We start from the raw sequence: 27,169 nt of genomic DNA on the forward strand, positions 1-27,169 counted from the left end.
TGCCTGGCTAATTTTTGTGTTTTTAGTAGAGACGAGGTTTCGCCATGTTGGCCAGGCTGGCCTCTAACTCCTGACTTCAAGTAATCCACCCGTGTCAGCCTCCCAAAGTGCTGGAATTACAGGCGTGAGCCACGGCGCCTGGCAAGCTCGGAATGATTTTTAGATTTTTAAAAGGTTTTAGAAACGAAGGATATATGACAGAGACTGATGTGGCCTGCAAAACCTAAAATATTTCTATCTGGTCCTTCACAAAAAAGCTCCCAGAAAATCACTATAAAGTTAACTCTATATAATTGTTACATAGGAAGGTAGACTATTTCCAGCAGCTGGAAACCTACATGCTGTTCCCTGATCACAACTCCCACTACCCTAGAAGTGATCACTTGGCTAGTTTTTGTGGTAATCATTTTCGTTTTCATGTAGTTTAAACTATCCATGTATGAATCCATAAACAAAATAGTTTAGTTTTGCCAGTAGGTAAACTCAGTGTTTAAATCTTAGGTATTTTTATTTTTGGCTGTTCTATCAATTATTAAGAGCGGTGTGTATATTCGTATCTCTCGCTGTGATTGTGGAAGTTGGCTGTTTCTTCTTATATTTATATTAAATTTTGTTTTATGTATTATGACTCTTCATCTCTTTAAAGCTCTTTGCTTTATTTTTTAATTTTAATTTTTATTTTTGAGACAGGTTCTCGCTCTGTTGCCCAGGCTGGAATTCAGTGCATGATCTCGGCTCACTACAACCTCCGCCTCCTGGGTTCAAGTGATTCTTGTGCCTAAGCCTCCCAAATACCTGGGATTACAGGCATGCATCACCATGCCTAGATAATCTTTTTGTATTTTTAGTTGGGTTTTCTCCATGTTGGCCAGGCTGGTCTGGAACTCCTGGCCTCAAGTGATCTGCCTGCCTTGGCCTCCCAAAGTATTGGGATTACAGGTGTGAGCCCCTGAGCCTGGCTGAAGCCCTTTGCTTTAAATGTGGTTTATCTGATATTTAATATATCCAAACCATTGTGAGGTATAACTATTTCCATTCTTAATACTGTCAAATTTGCATTGTTATGTTTTCTATCTTTGGCAAATACCATATAATTAAATTTTTTTCTCTTAAGTCTAAAATTTTTTATTATCCTATTTACATTCAATATAATTACCACTACATTCAGTTTAGATATATCATTGTTTAATGTGTTTTTTATTTATCCTGCCTGTTCTGTGTTCCTTTTTCTTTAATTTCTTGCTTTCGTTTAGATTGAATTTTTTTTTTTAAAGTCATTTTCTATTTTCCTCCTCTGCTAGTAGCTAGGCTGTCTTTGGTGTTTCTCTTAGAAAGTACCACATACGGCCGGGCGTGGTGTCTCACACCTGTAATCCTAGCACTTTGGGAGACCTGGGGACCCACATGAGAGGATTACTCGAGCTCAGGAGTTCGAGACCAGCCTAAGCAATATAGTGAGATACCTGTCTGTACGAGGCAGGCAAATCATGAGGTCAGGAGTTCGAGACCAGCCTGGCCAACATGGTGAAACCCTGTCTCTACTAAAAATACAAAAACTTAGCTGGGCTTGGTGGCAGGTGCCTGTAATCCCTGCCACTCAGGAGGCTGAGGCAGGAGAATCTCTTGAACCCAGGAGGCAGAGGTTGCAGCGAACCGAGATCCCACCACTGCACTCTAGCCTGGGTGACAGTGCGAGACTCCGTCTCAGAAACAAACAAACAAACAAAAAACAGCATTTAAAAATTAGCCAGGCTTGGTGGCATGCACCTTGTAGTCCCAGCTACTCAGGTGGCTGAGGCGAGAGGATTCCTTGAGCCTAGGAGGTTGAGGCTGGAGCGAGCCATGATCACACCACTGCGCTCCATCCTGGAGCATAGAGTGAGACCCTGTCTCAAAACCCCCAGAAAAGAAAAAATAAAAATAAATTACCACATGCCAAAATTTGAAGTCAGTTGTTTCTTCATCCTCTACCAAATAAAATCATGTCCCCAGAACACTGTTTACTCTGCTACTGATTTGGTGGTAGTGGTGTATGTTTTTATTTTGCCTTTTTTTGGTCTCATAAAATATTATTGTTCAGTGCTATCAGTGTTCGTTTAGGTTTATCTGTATATTTACCTCTTTGTACTTCTTTCCTTTTTGCATCCTACACCTTCCACCTGGGGTCACTTTCCTTCTGCCTAAGTATTCCTTTAGTATTCTTCTAGAATATATCTGCTAGGGATTAACTCTCTAGGTTTTTGTTTACTGAAATAACTTTATTTTGCTCTTATTCCTGAAAGGTATTTTTGGCTGTGTATATTTTTAGGTTCGCTTTCTTTTTTTTTTTCTTTTAACACAATTGAGCAGTAATTCATTACCATGTTCTAACCCTCCATTGTTACTATCAAGAAATCAGCTGTCATTTGCCTGTTGTTTCTTTGAAGGTATCTGCTTTTTTTCCCCTGGCTGCTTTAAAAGTCTTTAGCTATGGTGTTCTGTAGTTTTATGATGATGTGTCATTTCATTTCTCTTGCTTGTGATTTCTTGGACTTCTGAAATTTGTGGGTTGGTGTCTTTCATCAGTTCTGAATAATTAGCCATTGTCTCTTTGAATATTATCTCTGACTTGTTCTTTTTTTCCTTCTCTTATGAAATTCTAATTAACCATACATTATACGTTCTAATTTTATTACCATGGCTTTTGACTTCTTTTTTTGTATTTTTGTTCTTCTTGTCTTTATATACTCCATCATGGATAATTTCTTCTTGCCTTTCAGTTCCCAGATCCTGTTTTATTGTTTCTAATTTGCTATTAGCCCTATTGAATTGGTTACTGCCTTTTGAAGAAAAAGAATTACATTTCCTGCAGATATTTTCAAGCCTGTCTTTTATTTTTTAAAATATGGTAGACACAATTATTTTATAATCTGTTTGATAATTCTAGCATCTGAAGCTTTTATGAATCTGTTTCTGGTGTCTCTTGTTTTTCTTAGTTGTTATTCATGGCTTTATTTCTTTTATGCTTTGTTTTTTAACTGTGTACTCCTCATTGTTCTTGAAAAATTTTTGGGGGGGTTTCTTCAAGATCTAGGATGAATGAAGATGTGTTGCTCCAGGGAAAATTTTTATTTGCTCCTTCCGAGTACCTAGAGATTTTACCTCTTTTATATACCACTTTAGTGAATTTATGGCTTATATTTAGTTTGTTTATTTTGTTTGCTTATTTCAACTACTAGGAAAATTGATTTGGATTGTGTCAACATTTCTCAAGAGAACCCCCAACTCTTACACTGCCAAGGCAACTTCCTGGCAGCCATCTGAAGGTGGGGGTAATTTTTGTTCTGGTTTACCCTTTCCTTGAGAATGTAGGTAGCTCTGGAGGCCTAGCTTGAAGTGGGAAGGGTTTCCTATTGAACCCTCTCCCTTGGGTGGGCTTTGGTCTGTGACTATCTGCTTGATACCATGTTGCCCTGAAAATGGAAATTCAAGATCTGCAGGTGCCCTTAGGCCATATGTGGCTTTGGTGCTTCTTTTACCTGTCTTATGTTCCTAATTTCCCTTAGATTTTGCCGTGGCAGATCCCTAATGCTTTGTCAACTCTTCAATGCTTTTAATGTTTTTTTGTTGTTGTTGTTGTTGTTCGCCCATATTTTATCCTATCTGTATAGTTCCCGCCCCCTCCCCCCCCCCCACCAGGGAGAGGTTGGTTCAAACAGGAAAGGCTATAGCCTACATAGGATATTTACAGAAATGTTTTTAAAATCTTTCAATCCTTGGCAGGTATTTATTGAATATATGGCAGAAGGTTTAATTTTACTGTTGCAGCTCATTCTCCCATGCAGTGAGAATGTTGTCATCAATGAGTATCACAGGTGTTCTGGAGCCTGGGTTTAAACTGTTACATTTGCTGGGGTAGGACTCTACTCATAGATTCAAAAACTAATTTCTTTGTCAGGATCATTTTACTTTTATTTTTTTGACATGAAAACGTTAAAGAACTATTCCTGATTAAGGAAAATTATTTCCTTTATTCATGCGAATTATGAAAGTTCAACAATTCAGAAATGGTGAAATAAAAAATTCCCTCCAAAAGAACTGTTATTAGGGAGTATGGTGGGCAAATATTTCTAGACTTTTTGAGATATACATGTATGTTTATATAATAGGTTTTCTTATTTCCATTGTATTAGATTATTTAACCAGTATCTTGTAAGCATTTGTATTCTATAAATAGTGCTGTAATGAACATCCTTATACATACTTACTAACTTATGCATTTTTCCCAGATAAATCCCCTAATTGTAATTCCCAGGTCAGAATATGATCATTTAAAAATGTCATCACATAAATTGCTAGAAGGTTATTAGCAATTTGAGAGTACCAATTTTTTCACACCCTGCTAATACTGAATTTTATCATTGTAACCTTTGGCATAAAGAAAAATACCTTGTTTTAACTTGCGTTTGTTCATTAGTTATATATATTAAACATCATATGTTTAATGGCCTTTTGGATTTCTCTTTTAATGCTTGTTCAGGTCCTTTGCATATGTCTCTTTTTAAATACTTGTGTGTTTTGGCTTTTGTTTTACTGTTAGGTAAAGCATTATTTATTAAGATTTAATAAATTATTTATATTATTAATTTGTTATATTGTAAATATTTTTGCTTGTTTGTAATCTTGTCTTTTAACTTTATCTTGACTTTTACCATTCAGATATAAAAAAATTGAAGTAGTTAAATTTATCAGTGTTTTTCCTTTATGACTTATGGGATTTGTCTTATTCTTAGATGTTCCCATATGGTGTATTCCTATATGGGGTGTGTGTGTGTGTGTGTGTAATTTTTTTTTGAGACAGGATCTTGCTGTGTAGCCCAGGCTGGAGTGCAGTGATGTGATCTTGGTTCACTGCCAGCCTCTGCCTCCCGGGTTCAAGTGATTCTCATGCCTCAGCTTCCCGAGTAGCTGGGACTACAGGCATGTGCCACCATGCCCAGCTAATTTTTGTATTTTTAGTAGAGACAGGGTTTTGCCACGTTGGCCAGGCTGGTCTCAAACTCCTGACCTCAAGTGATTTGCCCATCACGGCCTCCCAAAGTGCTGGGATTACAGGCATGAGCCACTGTGCCCCACCCATGGTTTATATTTTTAATGTCATGTTTAAAAAGTCCTTTACCACTGGAAAATTCTAAAAGCATTTGTTTATTTTTTCTTCTTGTAATTTTTTATATGTGATAAAAGGTAGGAATCTACTTTTCCCTTTTTTTCTAATATCTGCACAAATGTCCTACCATCTTTTTAATAAGTTCCCGCTAATATGAAATGCACATTAATCACAACTTATATATCTATATTATATAGATCTGTTTCTGAATTCTGTATTCTGTGCCACTGGTCAATCTGTCTGCTTCTGTATCTGTATGATACTGTTTTAGTTAATGTAACATTGTAGTATGTTTCAATATCTGGTCAAGTTTCCCTGATACTTTTTCTGAAAAATTATGTGGCTGATTATGATTATTTTTTTAAGTGAACCTTAGAATTTATTGTGAAATTCTCCAAAAACAACTGCCCAAGAAAGCATGAGAGAGAACCTAGATGACCACTATACCACCATAAGACCATCCCTTGGAAGAGAAAAAGGCCAAACACAAAATTAAAAACATTAAACTTGGGTTTTAGAGAAATTTGATGTTTGTAGAATCTGAACCCAGGAACATGATATTACCGTTTAACTTAGATCATCTTTTATATTCATCTGTGAAGCTGTATAGTTTTTCTTCATAGGTGTTCTGCATGTTTCTTAAGTTTGCTTTCAAGTATTTTACAGATTTTTGTTTGCTACTTTGAATCTGCTTTTCCTTCTGCTACATGCTCTGATTAAAATCAGTTGGGGAAGCTATCAATTTTAGTGTATTTATTTTGTATTTGGCCATCTTACTGAACTCCTTTTAATTGTTATAGTAATTTTTCCATTGATTTGCTTGGTTTCCTTTGTGAATGGTTATATCATCCAAAAATGACACTAAAAATCTTTAATTTGTAATATTTTTACGTCTTTTTTTTCTTTTTTACATTGGCTGAAACTTTCATAATAACGTTTAATATGAGAATGTGTTACTTTTGTCTTGTTTTCTAGCTTTAATGAAAGGGTCTCCAGTCTTAGCACCATTAATTATGATATTTTAATTTTTGAAAAACATACTCTTCATTGCATTAAAAGTGGATAATTCCAGTCTTTTTTTTTTTTTTTTTTTTGAGATAGAGTCGCGCTCTGTTACCCAGGCTGGAGTGCAGTGGCGCAATCTGGGCTCACTGCAACTTCCGCCTCCTGGGTTTAAGCGATTCTCCTGCCTTAGCCTCCCGAGTATCTTGGATTACAGGTGCCCACCACCACGCCTGGATAATTTTTGTATTTTTAGTAGAGATGGGTTTCACCACGTTGGCCAGGCTGGTCTTGAACTCCTGACCTCAAGTGATCCGCCTGCCTTGGCCTCCCAAAGTACTGGGATTACAGGCATGAGCCATCATGCCTTGCCAATTCCAGTCTTTTAAGAGTTGCCTAACAGTGTGCGTATCCTTTTTGGTATCCAACAGGAAGAATCTTAATTCATCCCTTCCCTAAGGTTAATGTAATGAATTACATTAGTAGATTTGCTAATGTTGAATCATTTTTAGGTTTCTGGAGTAAGTTATGCGTAATTGTGGTGTATTATCCTTTTACTATACTGTGGAACTTGTTTTGCTTGCATTTATTTTAGATTTTTGCATCTAAATATAGTACAGTGAGAATAGAATTGAGAGTGAAATAAGCTTCACCTATAAAGTCACGTGACAGGCCAGGCACGGTGGCTCATGCCTGTAATCCCAGCACTTTGGGAGGCTGAGGCAGGCAGATCACCTGAGGTCAGGAGTTCGAGATCAGCCTGGCGAACATGGTGAAACCCCGTCTCTACTAAAAATACAAAAAAATTAGCCAGGTGTGGTGGCAGGCACCTGTAATCCCAGCTACTTGGGAGGCTGAGACAGGAGAATCGCTTGAACTCAGGAGGCAGAGGTTGCATGCAATGAGAGCAGAGACTCTCCATTGCACTCCAGCCTGGGCAACAAGAATGAAACACTATCTCAAAAAAAAAAGAAAAAAGAAAAAAAAGTCGTGGGACAATGTCTTAATTTTCATTTACCTACAGGATAGAAATAATATTTCCTGTGTAGGGTTGAGGGCATTATGAAGTTGATTTGTATAATTCTACAAAGTAACATGTAAATTCAGACTCTCATTAAAATATAATGAGAAGAGAACCATTAAAATATAATGTCAAAGAATTTGAGTAAGATAGTCACATTTTTAGATAGGTTATAATACGATGATAATGTTGGTATGCTCTCCATAATTATTTTTAGAGAGGCCTTTTTAAAGAAACCATTCATCTTATGTTTGATAACTGTTTTTAACCCGTTGCATGTTTGGGCAGTATCAGATTATCTTTCTCATGTCATTTGTGTGTTTCTTTACTGTTTTCCAGCGACGAGTAGCACAGCCCCTCTATGGTTTAGATGGCAGTGCTGCAAAGGAGGCAACAGAGGAGCAGTCTGCTCTGCCAATCCTCACGTCAGTGATGCTAGCAAAACCTCGGCTTGACACAGAGCAGCTGGCGCAAAGGAGAGCTGGCCTCCGCTTCACTTTTGTTTCAGTGAGTACAAAGCCTAAGTTAATTCAGATCCTTTCCATTGCCCTAGCGCTCCTTGATGAGGTTGGATTAATTATTTTGATAGAGAGATAAGGACATTTCTAATACTTTTTTTAAAAATGTGATCTCCCCTTATCATCATTCCCAAACATGTCTAATTCTACATCACTTCTAAATATATTGTGTTTTTCCCAGTCTCCCTTGGTTCAAGCTCCTGAGGGAGACTGCTTTGTCAAAGCCTGAACCCACAGTGGGAAGGAAGGAAAGCATAATCTTAGATTGACAAAGAAGAAAATACAGATCAAATTCCATTAGTAACCAAGATATAATTAAAAATAGACTCTCCAAGTTCCAGCCATCATCTATGTAAGTTAATACTCAAGTCAGTACAGTTTTAGTATGTAGGCAGGCATTCTCACAGCAAGTTACTGGTCATTTACCCCGTGTAGTATTTGGGCTATGTACACGCTTGCTTTCTCACCCCTTCAGAGTGTTGGTACACTTAACCTTTCTCAGGAATATTTGGCTACCTGTTCGCTCCTTTCAGCTTACTTCTTTCTCTATCTTTGAAGAACAAGAATTTGAGTATTATGAAAGTTTGACCTCATTTCATAAGGCGCTGTGAGTGCAATTTGAACCAAATGTTACTTTTCCTGGTTTCTGGGCCCTACCGGGTCACCTGTTTGTTGCCAAGGGTGCCAGAGTAACAGAAAGCTCCATCGCCCTATTCCTATTCCACTTTCAGGGGCATCTTTCAGAACTAAGTCACCACTCATCCAAATTTTGTCCCTCTTACTGGTTCATTTTGTCCAGTTATAATCTAAGTTTCCTGTTTATTTGCCCTATGGTATCTATAAGTCTTCAATCCACACTCCACCAACTGTGTTCAAAAAGGTGCTGAAAATGGTGGGTGTCTTAAGGAAAGGAAATAGAAATAATAAAACAGTTAACCAGATAGGAAGCTATTGTGCATGATATGGAATGTTTTCTTATAGTTATGATAGCTTTACCTTAAGAAAGAGATACAACGCTCCTTGAATCACATCATTTCATTCAACATGGTTTCGTGATAGTGCTAATTAGACATTGTGAGTTGACGCCACTGTCTATGTGGAGTTTGCATGTTTTCTCCATGTCTGTTTGGGTTTTCTTAGGGCACTCTGGTTTCCTCCCGTATCCCAGAGATGTGTGCATTAGGTTCATTGGTGTGTCTATGGAGTCCCAGTCTGAGTGAGTGTGGGTGTGTGTGTGCAACAGAATGGCTTCCTGTCCAGGTTTGGTTTCTGCTTGCACCCTGAGCTGCCTGGGATAGGCTCTGGCTATTCACCACTCTGTACTGGAACAAACAGATAAATCATTGTCTTATTTGTTTTTATTAATCTTACTTAAATGTATGTACAGCTTACTTTTATTTCAGTGTTTAATGTTAGAAGTGTTTTGATCTTTAATCATCAGAGGAATGGGGAAACTTCTTGTGTGAAGACAGTATAGTCCTATCCCCAGGTAACAAAGGAAATATACATACTTTAAAAATGGGAGAACTGACCTGTGTAATATTGTGAGAGGGACTGACAGCAGTATGGAATAGTTCCTTTGAGAATGCAGTATGCTATAGTATTGTTCTAAAGAATGTATGTGTGTCATTCACACATTTCGAGATTGTTAATGTTTATCATACACTTATGTTTGTTAAATCTTTGTTTTTTTTCTTTTTTTGAGACGGAGTCTGGTTCTGTCGCCCAGGCTGGAGTGCAGTGGCGTGATCTTGGCTCACTGCAAGCTCTGCCTCCCGGGTTCACGCCATTCTCCTGCCTCAGCCTCCCGAGTAGCTGGGACTACAGGCACCCGCCACCACGCCTGGCTAATTTTTTGTATTTTTATTAGAGATGGGGTTTCACCATGTTAGCCAGGATGGTCTCGATCTCCTGACTTCGTGATCCGCCCACCTCAGCCTCCCAAAGTGCTGGGATTACAGGCGTGAGCCACCACGCCTGGCCTTTGTTAAATCTTTATCTTGGATCTTACTTTTCCAGGAAAAACCTTTGATAATTAGGGAGTTATTTGTCTTTTGGTCATTTTTAAGGCATTAAAATGACCTCTTTTTCACTTGAGAGGAGTTCCCTTTGTTTACTCCACAAATACGTACTGAGTGCCCACCGTGTAATGAGCGCATAGTTAAATACACAAGATTTGGTCAGCAAGAACTTGTTCCCCTTTCCATCTTCTGTAAAAAGTATGGTTATGTAGGCTTGTGGTGGATGCACATGAAGGACCACCTACTCAGTCCTATCAGCTGACGCACTCCATTATCAGAGGAGTAGCAGATGCTGTAGCCACGTTGTTCTCATGTGGAAAGAGGTGGCAGAGACGAGTGACAAAACGATCATGTATGAAGAAGGAACATGGAAACAGTATGAAAACCAAAAGTCTAAATGCTCTGGTACAGTTTTGTTTCTCTTTGCTTCTCAGCAGTACCAGCCAGCATATAAGCTTAGTAGTATAAGGAAAGAAAATAGGAAACGGGTTAGTATTAATATACAAGTGTAAATCAGCAAAGGAAAGCAGATTCCTAGAAAAGTAGGCAAAGACTGTTTTTGAAAAGAAGGCAAGCGGCTAATAACATGAAATACCACTCAATTTTGGCCATAGAGAAGTGCAAAATAAAACAAGATAACATTTTTGACCTAGCAAATTGGCAAGGATTAATAAGTTTGATAGTTCTTGGTGTAGGTGATAGTTTAGAGATACATTCAGTTTTATTCTGTCTATAAATTGTTGAAGTCATGTGGACAACTTGGTAATGTATCTCAATGTTAAGTTTACATATCCTTGGGTCCAGAAATTCCATTCCCATAAAATTACACAAAGATATTTATTGAGGTATTGTTTATCGTTGCAAAAAATCTGGAAGCAGTTTCCCTTCCAGTATTTCAGAGGATATGACCTTCGCATCAGAACTCATCTGACGTAATTCATTAGCGACTGTTGATCACTTCTTTCTTCTCTAAGCATACGGTCTTCACTCGGCTTACACTCTTGATTTTTCCTCACATCCTCTATCTCTGAACATGAGAGTGTTCCAGGGCTCTGTCTTCAGACTCATTTATCTACCTTCATTTTCTTCTTAACCTCCCTCTCTCTCTCTCTCTTTTTTTTTTTTCAATTGAGACAGGGTCTCACTCTGTTGCCCAGGCTGGAGTGCAGTGGTGCAATCTCAGCTCACTCCAACCTCCATCTCCTGGGCTCAAGCGATTTCCCCACCTCAGCCTCCCAAGTAGCTGGGAGTACAGGCGTCTGCTACCATGCCTGGCTGATTTTTGTTTTTAGTAGAGACAGAGTATTGCCATGTTGGCCAGGCTGGTCTCAAACTCCTGACCTCAAGTGGTCCTCCCGCCTCGGCCTCCCCCAAAGTTCTGGGATTACAGAAGGGAGCCACCACACCCAGCCTTCTTAATCTCATCTAGTTCCTTTGTTACTAAAACTTAACTCCTATGTGCAGAGGATTTCCAAGTTTATGCGTCCAGCCCAGAGCTCTGCCCTGAATTTCAGGCCTGTGTCAGTTGCCTCCAGTCATTTCCTTTTTATGTCTAACAAACATATCAAATGTAACATGTTCAAAACTGAACTCTTCCTTCTGTTCCCCACCCGAAACCCATTTCTCCTACAGCCGCCTTTCTCCTCCTCCTCCTCCTCCTTCTCCTTCTCCTCCTCTTCCTCTTCTTCTTCTTTCTCCTTTCTTCTTTCTTTCTTTCTTTCTTTCTTTTAAATAGAGACAGAGTATTAGTGTGTTACCTAGGCTGTTCTTGAACACCTGAACTCAAGTAATCCTCCCACTTTGGCCTCCCAAAGTGCTGGGATTTTAGGTGTGGGCCACTGTGCCTGACCTCCACAGCCTTCTACATCTCAATAACTGTCAACTTTTCTCCTTCTAATTTTTACAGCTAAAATCCTTGGAGTCATTCTTGTCTTTCTCTTCTTTTTATATTATATGCCAAATCCAAATCTATCAGTAAAGCTTATTGATTTTACCTTCAAAATATGTTCAGAATTTTTATTTATTTATTTTTTTTTTTGGAGATAGAGTCTTGCTTTGTTACCCAGGCTGGAGTGCAGTGGTGCAATCTGGGCTCACTGCAACTTCCACCTCCCAGGTTCAAGCTGGTTCTCCTGCCTCAGCCTCCCAAGTAACTGGGATTACAGGCGCGTACCACCATACCCAGCTGATTTTTGTATTTTTAGTAGAGATAGGGTTTCACCATGTTGGCCAGGCTGGTCTTGAACTCCTAACCTCAGGTGATCCACCCGCCTTGGCCTCCCAAAGTGCTGGGATTACAGGCATGAGCCACTGCATCTGGCCTATGTTCAGAATTTTACCACTTCTAATTCTCTTCACTACTGCCACTCCAACTTAAATCATTGTCTCCCACTGAGATAACTGGACCCATTGCTTTGACCTTTGTTTTCTTTTAATCTGTTCTTAACAAAGCAGAGTGATTGTGTTGAAACATAAGTCCAGTCATGCCACTCCCCTGTCGAAAAGTCCTTAAAGTGGCCCTGCATGGTTTGTTTTCCTCCACCCTGACATGTTTTACTACTATGTCCCTTTCTCATCAGATTCCATGCACGCTAGCCACCTTGTTTTCTCAAATACTCTCTCTCAGTGATGCTCTCACCTCGGGGCCTTTGCGTTGGCTGTTGCCTTTGCCCTAACATTCTTCACCCATATATCATCATGCCCCGCTCTCTCAGTTCCCTCTGGTTTCTGCTTATATTTACTCTATTAGAGAGGCCTACCCTGGCTACACTATAAAATAGCAACTTCTCCCCACCCACCCCACCTGTTATTGAGCTCCTAGGCCCTGCGTTGTTTTTCTCCTTAGTCTACACCAGCTGACATACTATGATGGACTTTTGTCTGACTTCCCCCCACTGGAATGTAAGCTCCATCAGGTCAAGGACTTTACTTTGTTCACTTGTGTATCTGCAATGCCCAGAACGGGACCTGCTCTAATAGACACTCAGTGTAATTATATGTTGCATGAGTTAGTAAAAGCATTCTTTATAGAGGGACTGGTTAAATGAATTGTAATACATTTGTACAGTGGAATGCTATACAGCTGACAAAAGAAGTGAGGTAGCTGTATATACACCAATGAAAGATTTCTAAATATGTGTTGATAAAAATAGCAGGTGGCAGAATATTAAGAATTTGATCTTTTAAATGTTTAAAATTATTACATAATTGTGTGTTTTAACATAGGAAATTTGAGGTTTTATTTTTAAGAGAGAGGTCTCGCTATGTTGCCCAGGCTGGGGTATGGTGGCTATTCACAGGTGCAATCATAGCATTATAGCATACTATAGCCTTGGAACTTCTGGGTTCAAGCAATTCTCTTGCCTCAGTTTCCAGAGTAGCTGCAACTAGAGATTGCACCACAGTAGCTGCAACTAGAGATTGCACCACTGCACTCCAGCCTGGGTGACAAAGTGAGACTCAGTCTCAAAGAAAAAAAAAATTAGTATTTGTCCTCACAGTCTAGTGCTCATTCTATACCACCACACTAGCTCCCAGTATGAAGGCTATCTGTTTGTACAAAGACAATATATATCAGGCTAGAGAATAAGATATCTGAGCTGACCTCTCACTTTTAACTTTATGACATTACAACATACATAAAGATCCAGGAAGAAGGGAGATGTAGAGGGATTAGAAAAAGGTCATTTCCTCTTCTATTGGTGAGAATGTTGTCAGGGAAAATCATAAGCAAATAGTTTCCTAAATTATGAAAATAGAACATGTACCTGACCCGCAAGAAATTGAGGAGATGGAGAAGAGTAAAATTCTTCCCTTGGATTTCTCAGAGAGATAACTACTGTTAACAGTTTGTGTTTTGGATTTTCTAAGGATTATCATTTTAATGTCAAATAATGTGTTCCTTATTTAATCTTATTTATTGATTTATTTATTTATTGGTGGAGACAGGGTCCCACTGTGTTGCCTAGGCTGGTCTTGAACCATCCTCCTGCCTTGGCCTCTCAAAGTGTGGGGATTACAGGCTTGAGCCACTGTACCTGGCCTTATTTAATCAACTTTAAGTAAGATCTATTTACTGCTTGTTATGAAGGACAAATTTAACATAACTTTCACCCAGTCTTTCTTTCTTTTTCAGTTGTTTAGTTATTGTTACAGTATGAGTGTTTGATATTTAGTTTGTTATTTTAACTACAATTGAGTCTTTTCGGCTTTGTAAATTATTCTAAGACTTGAAAACAAGGAACATGTACAATATTATGATTGTTTCATTGTTGGGCATTGCAAAACCAAATGATTTTATTGGACTCACTGAAAAAAAGAGAGACATTGAATTAGTTTAGATTGTAACAGTTCTAGTCGTCAAGGTCTACTGGATCTTTTTTTCCCTTAATGGCAAGTCTGTTGTTTCCTTAAAACTTGTGTATTTTAACATTATGCAGATGTTCTTCAAAACTTAATTTTTTAAAAAGGTAGTTTCCTTTTTTTATGCCAAAGTATTTTAAAATACAATTCAGAAATCTTGACCTCCTATCTCTAAATAGTTAAATAGGCATTTTAAAAAAACATGTTAACATTTTGCTAGATAGCGAAATTAGCATTATAACGTATTTATTAGCATCTATAAAATAGAACTTTCTTCTCATCATCTGTGCCTGTTGCTCTACACTGACATACAGTTCTACTAGAAAGACAGGCTAAATGCTTAGTTCTTTCCTTTTAATTACTAATGAGGCTTTTACATTTTTTTTTTAACTTTTAAAGTAGGGAGTTGTTCGATAGCTGTGCCAAATGGTGACAAATAGCTTTCTCTTCTTTGATTATCATGGCTTCATGGATTTTCATGGGTGTACATCAGTAAATAGAATCATTCTTTTTTGGTGCCAGTTGGTCACGACTTTATCCTTTTACCAGTCGACGGACATTTAGGTTGTTTCCACTTCTTGGCTATTATGAATGATGTTGCTGTGAACATTCATGTATAAGACTTTGTGTAGACATATGTTTTAGTTTCTTTTGGATATATGCTGGAGAGTGAAATTGCCAGGTCATATGGTAACTGTTTTTGAGGAACTGCCAGACTCTTCCACAGCAGCTGCACCATTTTACATTCCCCGCAGCAGTACATTCCAATTTCTCCATGTCCTTGCCAGTACTTGCTATTGTCTCTCTTTTTCATTATAGCCATCCTAGTGGGTGTAAAGTGGCATCTCATTGTGGTTTTGATTTGCATTCCCCAAAAAACTGGTGATGTTGAGCATTTTTTCATTTGCTAATTGGGCTTTTGTGCATCTTCTTTGGAGAGATCACTATTCAAATCCTTTACCCATTTTTAAATAGTGTTGCCTTTATTGTTAAGTTCTAAGCATTCTTTATATATTCTGAATATTAGATCTTTGTCAACTATATGATTGGCAAAGGTTTTCTATTCTGTGGGTGGTCAGTTTACTTCTTGACGGTGTCCTGTGAAGCACAGAAGTTTTTAATTTTGAGAAAAGTTCAATTTATCTGTTTTTTTTCTTTTGTTGCTTATGCTTTTAGTGTTGTAGCCAAGGCTTTACCTAACCTAAAGTCAAGAAAATTTACTCTTATATTTTCTTCTATGTGTTTTATACTTTTAGCTCTTACATTTAGGTCTTTTTTCCATCTTGTGTTAATTTTTGTGTGTGGTAGAGGAAGGAGTTCCAACTTCATTTTTTTTGCCTGTGTATATCCTATTGTCCCAGCACCATTTGTTGAAAATACTGTGCTTTTACCATTGAACTGTCGGCACCATTTTCAAAAATGAACTGACTTACAGCAAGAGGTTTATTTATGGACTCTAAATCCTGCTCCATCTATATGTTTGTTATATTAGCCCATTCTCACACTGCTACAAAGAACTACCTGAGACTGGGTAATTTATGAAGAAAAGAAGTTTAATTAACTCATAGTTCTGCAGGCTTAACAGGAAGCATGACTGGGAGGCCTCAGGAAACTTACAATCATGGGAGAAGGTGAAGGAGAAGCAAGCACCTTCTTCTCAGGAAAGAGAGTGAGAGAGTGAAGGGGAAAGTGCCATGCAGTTTTAAACCATCAGATCTCGTGAGAACTCACTCACTATCATGAGAACAGCAAGGGGGAAATATGCCCTCGTGATCCAATCAGCTCCCACCAGACCCTTCCCCTGATATCTGAGGAATACAATTCGACATGAGATTTGGGTGGGGACACAGAAAAAACCATATCACCTGTCTTTATGCCAGGACCACACTGTCTGAATAACTGTAGCTTTGTAATAAGTCTTGAAATTGGGAAGTGCGAACCTTCCAACTTTGTTGGGTTTCAAGATTGTATTGGCTGTTTGGGATCTGTTGCATTTCCCTGTGATTTTTAAGATCATCCTTTCAGTTTCTATAAATAAACCAGATAGGATTTGATAGCAATTGTGTTGAATCCGTAGATCAATTTAAGAAGTATTGCCTTTTTAACAGTATTAAGTCTTTCAATCCATGAACACAAAATATCTATTTAGGACCCTTTGATTTCTTTCAACAATGTTTTGCAACTTGCAATATATAGTCCTATATTTCTTTTGTTAAAATTATTCCTAAGTATTTATTCTTTTTACACTATTGCAAATGGAATAGTTTTCTTAGTTTTATTTTCAGATTGCTCACTGCTAGAGTATAGAAATACAACTGATTTTTGTATGTTGATCTATCATGATGGAGTCTTGCTCTTTCACCTAGGCTGGAGTGCAGTGGTGTGATCTCAGCTCACTGCAACCTCTGCCTCCCGGGTTCAAGCGATTCTCCTGCCTCAGCCTCCCGAGTAGCTGGGATTATAGGTGCCTGCCACTACGCCCAACTAATTTTTTGTATTTTTAGTAGAGATGGGGTTTCACCATGTTGACCAGGCTGGTCTCGAACTCCTGATCTTGTGATTCACTCACCTCAGCTTCCCAAAGTGCTGGGATTGTTTTAAAGGTTTAAGCAAGTTTTAAAACGTTAATTGTAAAGAAAATTCTGTGTGTAAACATATTAGCTAAAGTTAAAAAGGTATCATCCAGTTTTTCTGGGACATCCTTGTCTTTCTTGTTCATGATTTTTAAGGGAAAATATGAGGTCTTTAAAAATAAATATTACATTAGCCAGGCGTGGTGGTGTGCACCTGTAATCCCAGTTATTTGGGAGGCTGAGGCAGGAGAATTGCTTGAACCCAGGAGATGGAGGTTGCAGTGAACTGAGATTGTGCCACTGCACTCCAGCCTGGGTGACAGCGCGAGAGACTGTCTCAAAAAAAGAGAAAAAGTATGTTTACTGTATGCTTTTCAGAGGTGGTCATTTTTTAGGTTAAGAAAGTTCCTCTCTTTTTTTTTTTTTTTTTTTGTTGTTATTTTTTAAAGACAGGGTCTCATTTTGTCACCCAGGCTGTTGGAGTGCAGTGGCCTAATTGTGGCTCACTACAGCCTCAACTGCTTGGGCTCAAGCCATCCTCCCACCTCAGCCTCCCCAAATAGCTGGGACTATAGGTGTATGCCACCACACCCGGCTGATTTTTTGTTTTTTTGTTTGTTTGTTGAGCAAAGTCTTCCTTTGTCACTGAGGCTGGAGTGCAGTGGCATGGATCTCGGTTCAGTGCAACCTCTGCTTCCCGGATTCAAGCAATTCTCCTGCCTCAGCCTTCTGAGTAGCTAGGATTACAGGCGCACACCACTGTGCCTGGCTAATTTTTGTATCTTTAGTAGAGACGGAGTTTCACCATGTTGGCCAGGCTGGTCTTGAACTCCTGACCTCAAGTGATCTGCCCGCCTTGGCCTCCCAGAATGCTGGGATTACAGGCATGAGCCACCACACCATGCCCTGATTTCTTTTGTAGAGACAGGGTTTTGCCATTTTGGCCAGGCTGGTCTGGAACTCCTGAGCTCAAGCTATCAGCTCGCCTTGGCCTCCCAAAGTACTGCGATTATAGGCATGAGCCACTGCACCCGGCTGAGAAAGTTCCCTATTCTGAGTTTGTTGATTGTTTTTTTTTTTTTTTTTACATAATGAAAAGGGTTTTTTATTTCAGAGAAATTTTGTTTTACTGTTTCTTTGATTATTTCATTTCCTCTGTTCTTTTCTCTAGAAAGCCATTAGATAGTTTCAGGGTCTCTGTGCTATTCATGTTTCTTTTCTTTTGTGCTCCATTTAACCTTTTGTTTTATCTTCTGGGAGATTTTCTTATTTTCTTTTCTTTCTTTTTTTTTTTTTGAGACTGAGTCTCGCCCTGTCACCCAGGCTGGAGTGCAGTGGCACGATCTTGGCTCACTGCAACCTCTGCCACCCAGGTTCAAGTGATTCTTCTGCCTCAGCCTCCCGAGTAACTGGGACTATAGGCACATACCACCACACCCAGCTAATTTTAAAAAATATTTTTAGTAGAGACGGGGTTTCACCATGTTGGCCAGGCTGGTCTCGAACTCCTGACCTCAGGTGATCCACCCGTCTCGGCCTCCCAAAGTGCTGGGATTACAGGCATGAGACACTGCACCTGGCCTCTTCTGGGAGATTTTCTTGACATTCTCTTTTAGGTTACTGGCTGTGTATTCAGCTGTGTCCATTTTGATATTTAACCCACCTATTAAATTTTTAAACTTTGATAATCATATTTTGTCAATTTGATTATTCGTGTTCTTTACTTTTTTAATTTTTGTAGCTACAGTATCCTTTTGATCCTCTCTGGACCTATTTTATTTTTTTCATCTTAAGAACCTTTAATACAGTTATCTAAATGCAGAGTTTCAGTTTATGAAATGAACCAAAGCAGTTTGTCATTTCATACTATAAAATATTGAAAATCAAGTGCTAAACTGATACTTTAGTTTTAAAGTTGTTTATTGAATTATCTGTTAACTCTTATGAGTAGGTATTGTTTTTTTGTCTTGGATTTTTCCTTTTGTGCTGTTGGGGTTGTCTTGAAAATGTATTTAGCTTAGCGGAATGAGGGATTAGAGTGATTAATATAGGTTGTTGGCATGGATTTTTTTTTTTTCTTTTTGGTAACATAGTCTCTTTGTTTTCCAGTTTTGCATTTCTAGATTTTAACACAGGACCGGGCACAGAGGGTCACATTTAATGTTGAATGAATGATCAGTTACAGCATTTTTTTCTCTAACGGATCTGAGCATTGTCACATGAGATCCCTATATTGTGTAGTACCTTTTACCTTTTGAAAACACTGTTTTCATTTTCATGAGGATTTTCTGCTTCCCGACTAAGGAATTTCCTAACTGCCTACGTCCTCAGTTAACTTTTGCATTTTTACTTATCAATGAGCTATTTATATGTGTATTTTTACAGAAAGCTTTAATTTGGAAACATCACACTGAATCACTTTCTAACACCCTTAGTTTGCTGGAAGACAACTTAGAATCAGAAATAAGCATATTTAAACCCATATACCATATATCAAGAAATCTGTAAAGGGCCTTTTAGATCCCTCTTCTATGGGATCTGGCAACACAGAGCCATTCCTACAACTCCCAAAAGCAGATCTCTATCCAGCACAGACAGACCCGGGTAGGCTGATGATCAATAACCAGTGGAGGGGTATATTTGCTGCATAGGAATAAATGCTAACCTTAGATAGTCTATGATTCCCCTTTGTCTTCTCTATTTCTCTGTTGGTATCTCATTGTTTGTATTATATTCAGAACTTGCATTATGGGTAATTAAAGTCCTTTGGAACGTGCTTTAAGTTTTTGAGGCTTTTCTTTACCCTTCTAGTGTATTGGAGTAGAAACGCTTATACTGCAGCATGGTGTTAAGGAAAGTGCGCACACTGTTTTTTGTTTATGGTATTCCACGGAAATTAAGTGCACACACTTTGAACTTCCTAACTGCCTACTTCCTCAGTTTACTTTTGCATTTTACTTATCATTGGGCCGTGTGTGTGTGTGTGTGTGTGTGTGTGTGTGTGTGTGTCTTTTTTATTTTTATTTTTATTTTTTTTGAGTCAGAGTCTCACTCTGTCATCCAGGCTGGAGTGCAGTGGTACGATCTCGACTCACTGCATCCTCTGCCTTCCAGGTTCAAGCGATTCTCCTGCCTCAGCCTCCCAAGTAGCTGGGACTACAGGCACGTACCACCACACCTGGCTAATTTTTTATATTTTTAGTAGAGACGAGGTTTCACCATATTGGCCAGGCTGGTCTTGAACTCCTGACCTCGTGATCTGCCTGCCCTGGCCTCCCAAAGTGACAGGATTACAGGCATGAGCCACTGCACCCGGCCCTATGTGAGCTTTAATTTAGAAATATCTCACTAAATCACTTTCTAACACCCTCAGTTTGCTGGAAGAAAACTTAGAATCAGATATAAGCATATTTAAACCAATATACCATATATCTAGAAATCTGTAGAAGTGTCTTTTAATCATTTGATTCTTTTTTTTGTTTTTTTATTTTTTATTTTTTGAGACGGAGTCTTGCTCTGTCACCCAGGCTGGAGTGCGGTGGCATGATCTCTGCTCACTGCAACCTCTGCCTCCTGGGTTAAAGCAATTCTCCTGCCTCAGCCTCCCCAGTAGCTGGGATTATAGGTACCTGCCCCCACGCCCAGATTATTTTTTTTGTATGTTTAGTAGAGACGGGGTTTCACCATGTTGGCCAGGCTGGTCTTGAACTCCTGACCTCATGATCCGCCCACCTTAGCCTCCCAAAGTGCTGGGATTACAGTCGTGAGCCACTGCACCCAGTCTAATCATTTGATTCTTATTGGCTCTTATTATAAATATAGTTCAGACAGTCATTTGTATAGAAACACATTGTAGGGCCGGGCGTGGTGGCTCACGCCTGTAATCCCAGCACTTTGGGAGGCTGAGGTGGGCGGATCATGAGGTCAGGAGATTGAGACCATCCTGGCTAACACGGTGAAAACACCATCTCTACTAAAAAAAAAAATTCAAAAAATTAGCCGGGAGTGGTGGCGGACGCCTGTAGTCCCAGCTACTCGGGAGGCTGAGTCAGGAGAATGGTGTGAACCTGGGAGGCAGAGCTTGTAGTGATCCGAGATCATGCCACTGCACTCCAGCCTGAGCAACAGAGCAAGACTCCATCTCAAAAAAAAAAAAAAAGTAAAAATAAAAAATAAAAAAATAGAAACGCATTGTAAAAGGAGAGGATTGTAAAAGCAATCAAATGATAACTGAAGGAAAGAATGCTTGTATCCTAGTGCATTATAATACTTGAGGTTCATAATGATGACCCTTAATTAGTAAGAAAAGATTGGATTTGCTGCATCCTAGAGTAGAGAACATTTTTAGTTATTTCGAATTATATAGACTTGGCGCTCCCCCCGAGACCCCCACCGCAAGATGGAGTCTTGCTCTGTCACCCAGGCTGGAGTGCAGTGGTGTGATCTCAGCTCATCGCAACCTCCACCTCCCAGGCTGAAGCGATTCTCCTGCCCCAGCCTCCTAAGTAGCTGGGATTACAGGCGCCCACCACCACGCCCGGCTAATTTTTTTTGTTTTGTATTGTTTTTTTTTTTTTTTAGTAGAGATGAGATTTCACCATGTTGGCCAGGCTGGTCTTCAACTTCTGACCTTAGCTGATCCACCTGCCTCAGCCTCCCAAAGTGCTGGGATTATACACCTGAGCCACCGCACCCAGCCTCAAATCATAAACTTTTTTTTTTTTTTTTTTGAGACGAAGTCTCGCTCTGTTGCCCAGGCTGGAGTGAAGTGACACAATCTTGGCTCACTGCAAGCTCCGCTTCCCAGGTTCAAGCGATTCTCCTGCCTCAGCCTCCCCAGTAGCCGGGATTACAGGCGTGCGCCACTGTGCCTGGCTAATTTTTTGTATTTCCAGTAGAGATGGGGTTTCACCATGTTGGCCAGGCTGGTCTTGAATTCCTGACCTCAGGTCATCCACCCGCCTCGGCCTCCCAAAGTGCTAGGATTACAGGCATGAGCCACTGTGCTCAGCCTCAAATCATAAACTTTTTAAAGGTTTATCCCTGACCCTCTAAATTAGGTTATGTGCCTTGTTATATGCTCTTTTAGCACTTCTCCTAATTGTGATTGTGTATTTATTATATGATTGTTTATTCAACAGTTTCTTTCAACAAATATTTACCAAGTGTTTAGTAAATCTTCTTTTGGATTGTAAGCTTCATTAAGGCAGAGTAAGGACTGAGTCTGTGGTTTCTCTTGGCCATGTGCACCTAGCACCTAGCACAGTGCTTAGACATAGGGAGTACTTAATAAATAGTCATTGACTGGATACATTAAAATGGCGTTAATAATGCTGCCTATCTGATAAGGCTGTTGTGAGCCTTCAATGAAATCATGTGTAGGAAGTGCTAGTTTGCTCACAGGTTGGTGGTAACAGTCTACTGTGGTCATTGAGAGCAGTTATTGTGGACACAACCCACAGTTCTTGTCACCCCACCCACTAGCTCTGTGAACCCACATAGGTACTTAATATCTCTGATTTTTATTTTATTTATCTGTAAAATGGAACTAATAATTACAACCACCTTATAGGACAGAGTCTTGGCTCTGTCACCCAGGCTGGAGTGCAGTGGTGTGATCTCGTCTCACTGCAACCTCTGCCTCCCAGGCTCAAGCAATTCTCCTGCCTCAGCCTCCTGAGTAGCTGGGATTACAGGTGTGCAACACCGTGCCTAGCTAATTTTTGTATTTTTAGTAAGATGGGGTTTTGCCATGTTGGCCAGGCTGGTCTCAAGCTTCTGGCCTCAAGTGATCCACCTGATTCAGCCTCCCAAAGTGCTAGGATTACAGGTGAGCCACCTGACCCAGCCTCCTTATAGGATTTTGTAAGAATTAACCTGTGACAATGACAGTGAAACATTTAGGTTACAGTAACTTGTTGAATAGATGGTGGTTATACCATTGTTAATATATTAATGAGTAAGAACAGTAATCAAAAGAATATGTAGAAAGTATCAGAAGAAATTCACTTGTGGAAATGCTGTATTCTCTGATGAGATAGTAGTACTGTATTTTTACTATTCCATGATCCTCAGAATATTGAATATTTTCTACTTAGGTCTGTGATGGGTCATACTTTGTTAGCTGCAGTTTTACCTTGTTTTAAAAAGTACTATTAGGCTAGGCGTGGTGGCTCACGCCTGTAATCCCAGCACTTTGGGAGGCCAAGGCGGGCGGATCACGAGGTCAGGAGATCAAGACCATCCTGGCTAACACAGTGAAACCCCGTCTCCACTAAACATACAAAAAATTAGCCAGGCATGGTGGCGGGTGCCTGTAATCCCAGCTACTTGGGAGGCTGAGGCAGGAGAATGGCATAAACCCGGGAGGCAGAGCTTGCAGTGAGCCCAGATCGCGCCACTGCACTCCAGCCTGGGTGACAGAGCGAGACTCTGTCTCAAAAAAAAAAAAAAAAAAAAAGTACTATTGAGAATATAATATAATTAACCTGAATAGGTTAATAACCTGAATAGGTTAATTATATTATGGAACCTAAACCATATAAATTTAAAATGCCTTAGAATGCCCAGTCAGCAAGTGACAGTATTAGAAATCAACCTGGATTTTAGACTGCTGTGTGTTCATGGATAATGTTTGTGTGTTTAGGAGACTATTCTGAATAGTGTTTCACAGTCCTTTACGTGCATCCCCTGTGCATTGGATGCTTCACTAGCCTTTTCTGACTAAAGCATATGAAAATACAAGTGAAAGGGCAAGTTATTACAGGAATAACTTTTCATTTTCTCTAATTTTCATATTTTAAAAATTCATTTGTAAGCATTTGATACTTTAAACCTGTTTACAGGAACTTGGTATAAACCACCATGTCTCATATTTGAATTGTTTTACTTTCTTCTTGGCCACGTGGCCCTGACTTCTCACTTTCATAAGAAGGGGTTTGTATTGTGGAGATACAAATTATGGAGTTGTTTGCATTAATACAAGTGTTTGTGGAAAAAGATGCCAAACTTTCCTGTGATTGGTAATGCACCTTTATTGTAGGCTCAGCAAAACAGTCCCTCATCTACGGGATCTGGCAACACAGAGCATTCCTGCAGCTCCCAAAAACAGATCTCCATCCAGCACAGACAGACCCAGGTAGGTTGGTGATCGATAATCAGTTGAGGGGCATACCTGCTGTGTAGGAATAAGGGCTAACCTGTGTAGTCTGTCATTCTTCTCTGACTTCTCTGTATTTCTCTGACCACCTCATTATTTGTGTGTATTATATTCAGAACTTGCATTATGGGTATTTAAAGTCCTTTGGAAGGTGCTTTAACTTTTTGAGGCTTTTCTTTACTCTTCCGGTGTATTGTAGCAGAAATGCTTATGCTAAAGCATGGTGTTAAGGAAAGTGCACGCTTTTTTTTTTTTCCTACAGTATTCCACAGAAGAAAAGTACCTACACTTTGAAGGCCTCAAAGTTCAGATTCTGGCACTGTGGCCTAAGTTCAGATTCTGGCCTGGGCCTCAGTTTTTCTTAGTACAAATCATCTGTGAAAATGTGGTTGATTCTCATGATCTCAGACAGTGTATACAAAATGTTTATTAGTAGTGTACTTGTAGTAGGCTTTCAATAAATGTTAATTCCCTAATTTATGAAAGTAGTTAATGTATTCCTTTTCCTGCTTACTTATTTATACCTGGCTAAACTTCTCTCAGATGTGAGATACCAACATGGTTTACTCCTTAAATTGTGTTCAGAAACTCTTTAATTTAGGGAGTGTTCTGAACATTTGAGGATTGTATCTGCAAAGGATGGTGGCTATTGCTTCCATTTTGTAGTTTTGAGTATACTGGGTTTTCTTGAAGCCTCTTTTGATACTGTATATATTATCTTCAAGACAGGATCGTTGGCAATCTAGGAGAATTTCTTAAATCTCAAGAGGTATACAACTCCCTGGAGCACATTTGAATTTTATCTAAATCACCAGCTCTTGTACAGTTCAGTTAGATAGTTGAACACTCAGGTAGCTTCTTCTCTTCCCTTCTGATTGCTCTCTGTTTCCACCAGATGGCGCATTTGTTCCGTAGAGAGTTGTGTCAAGTCTCCTGTGAGATCGTTTTCTATTCAAAGTTTCATTTCTGGAGTAACGTGTTTCTACGTTGTTCAGTGCACAGTAGTGAGAATTCATACATTTGATTCCAGAATTAACATGTGTTTGAAGTGTAGGTGTAGTGGGACGTAAGGAACCCAGCAGAGGACTTGAACAATGAGATGAGACAAGCAGATTTCATTTCTTAAGCCATGTGATTCTAGGCCATTTGTGTGAGCAAGTGCTTTTTTTTCCCCCCAAGAAAGGTAACGAGAAGAGTGTGATGACATATAACATGTTGAGACTAATCCTAAATTTGTTTTACCTTTGTCTCTGTAGTCCAACCTCACAATAGAAAAAATATCTGCACTAGAAAACAGTAAGAATTCTGACCTAGAGAAGAGGGAGGAAAGAATAGATGATTTATTAAGAGTAAGTATTAAAATTTGGTAAGATATTTTATAGCAAGCACCATTTGTTATATATATTTGGATTATGTACATATCATAGAAGTAATTACTATAGCCAAATAACAATGAAATAATAAACATTTGGGTATTTTTCTTTAATTGAGGGAATCTGAGTAGGAACCAGGTTCCTGCATTCTAAACACTACCTTTAAATTGGAAATCTTATACTGTAGTATTTTAATGATTGAATTTATATGGGAGAAATAGATATGTGGAGTGTTATATTTCATCTAGAACTGTGGGAATAAGTATAAAGTGTTGTTTTCCCATTCCAGAGAAATTATTTTAATATTGTTGAATTTTATAAGCTATTTCAAAGGACTTTTTAGCCCATTTTGCTTTTTGTACCTTTTATAACCTACTCACCCAAACTTTTTTGTGCTTACAAAAGAAACCTTTAAAATGCTTCATCTGGAATTAAATAGATATCACTAGAAAATACTTTATCAATATATTTTGAACATGCAATTTGGCATGACTGACTCATAGTTTTTAAAGAGTAAAAAGGGCCGGACATGGTGGTTCACACCTGTAATCCCAGCACTTTGGGAGGCCAACGCAGGTGGATCACTTGAGGTCAGGAGTTTGAGACCACCCTGGCCAACATGTTGAAAAGAAACCCTGTCTCTACTAAAAAAATATAAAACATTATCCTGGTGTGGTGGCAAGCGGCTGTAGTCCCAGCTACTTGGGAGGCTGAGACAGGGGAATTGCTTGAGCCTGGGAGGCGGAGGTTGCAGTGAGCCGAGATTGCGCCACTGCATTCCAGCCTGGGCGACAGAGTGATACTTCGTGTCAAGAAAAAAATAAGAAAGTAAAAAGGACCGGGCATGGTGGCCCATACCTGCCACTTTGGGAGGCTGAGGCAGGAGGATTGCTTGAGATCAGGGGTTTGAGACCAGCATGCATGACACAGCAAGACCCCATTTCTATAAAAGAATACAAAATTTGCCAGGCATGGTGGTGTGTCTGTGGTCCCAGCTACTGGGAGCCTGAGGTGGGAAGATGCTTGAGCCCAGGACCTCTAGGCTACAGCGAGCCAAGTTCACACTGCTGCGCTCCAGCCTGGACAACAGAGCAAGACCCTGCCTCAAAAAAAAAAACCATTATACATGCTCTTTACAAAATACAGAAAAATATGTCACTCATAATTCCATTAATTGGGATTAAACATTTGGTACATTTTTTTTTTCAGTAATTTTGAGCTGTTTGAAGTAGATATGTGTGTATATATATATATACACACACACACACACACAAATGAATATATACATAAATGTTACTGATTTACGAATAACATTGGCTAGCATTTTTATCTTCTCTAGTGATTTAGAAGGTATAGGTTTGATCCTTATTTCTGCTAATGTGGTAGTTAATCTGACTCTTTAGGGTCCTGAAACCTCCAGGGCTACTGTGACACAGCAAGATGGGGATCGGCAACCTTGCCTTTGTCAGTCTTTCTTATTAGGCTTTGGGTACAATTTTGTTTGAATATATGTTTAATAATACAGATTATAAAAGTCACTGTACTCATGATGATCTGACCTCCAAAATTTTTTTACTTGTATTATATTTCTGTACTTAATAAAAACATAAGGTAAAATAGTGTATTTTGACTCCTTTTTATATAAAACCTGGAATTCAGCACATAGCTAAACTAAGTCTGGCCTTTATTAGTAAAGTCTGGTGTGTTTATATTATTATTAATTTTTTTTTTTTTTTGAGACAGAGTCTTGCTCTGTTGCCCAGACTGAAGTGCAGTGGCGTGATCTCAGCTCACTGCAACCTCTGCCTCCCAGGGTCAAGCAATTCTCCTACCTCAGCCTCCTGAGTAGCTGGGATTACAGGTGCCCGCCACCATGCCCAGCTAATTTTTGCATTTTTAGTAGAGATGGTGTTTCACCATGTTGGTCAGGCTGGTCTCGAACCCCTGACCTTGTGATCCACCCACCTCGGCCTCCCAAAGTGCTGGGATTACAG

At 39.3% G+C, this 27,169-nt stretch overlaps 1 protein-coding gene across 2 annotated transcripts in view; it reads left to right on the plus strand.

The window, feature by feature from the left end:
* The window catches only part of LOC107971619 (serine/threonine-protein kinase tousled-like 2), a 49,176-nt gene that overhangs the window by 10,901 nt on the left and 11,106 nt on the right, over nt 1-27,169 (plus strand). For both annotated transcript variants that reach the window (XM_024353579.3, XM_063815571.1), the window contains 3 exons: nt 7,509-7,676; nt 23,686-23,781; nt 25,059-25,151. In XM_024353579.3, coding sequence (XP_024209347.3) covers nt 7,602-7,676; nt 23,686-23,781; nt 25,059-25,151 — 264 coding nt within the window. In that variant the 5' untranslated portion in view covers nt 7,509-7,601. The remainder of the gene's footprint in view (nt 1-7,508; nt 7,677-23,685; nt 23,782-25,058; nt 25,152-27,169) is intronic.

This window comes from Pan troglodytes, chromosome 6 (genome assembly GCF_028858775.2).
Source record: "Pan troglodytes isolate AG18354 chromosome 6, NHGRI_mPanTro3-v2.0_pri, whole genome shotgun sequence".
NCBI lineage: Eukaryota > Metazoa > Chordata > Mammalia > Primates > Hominidae > Pan > Pan troglodytes.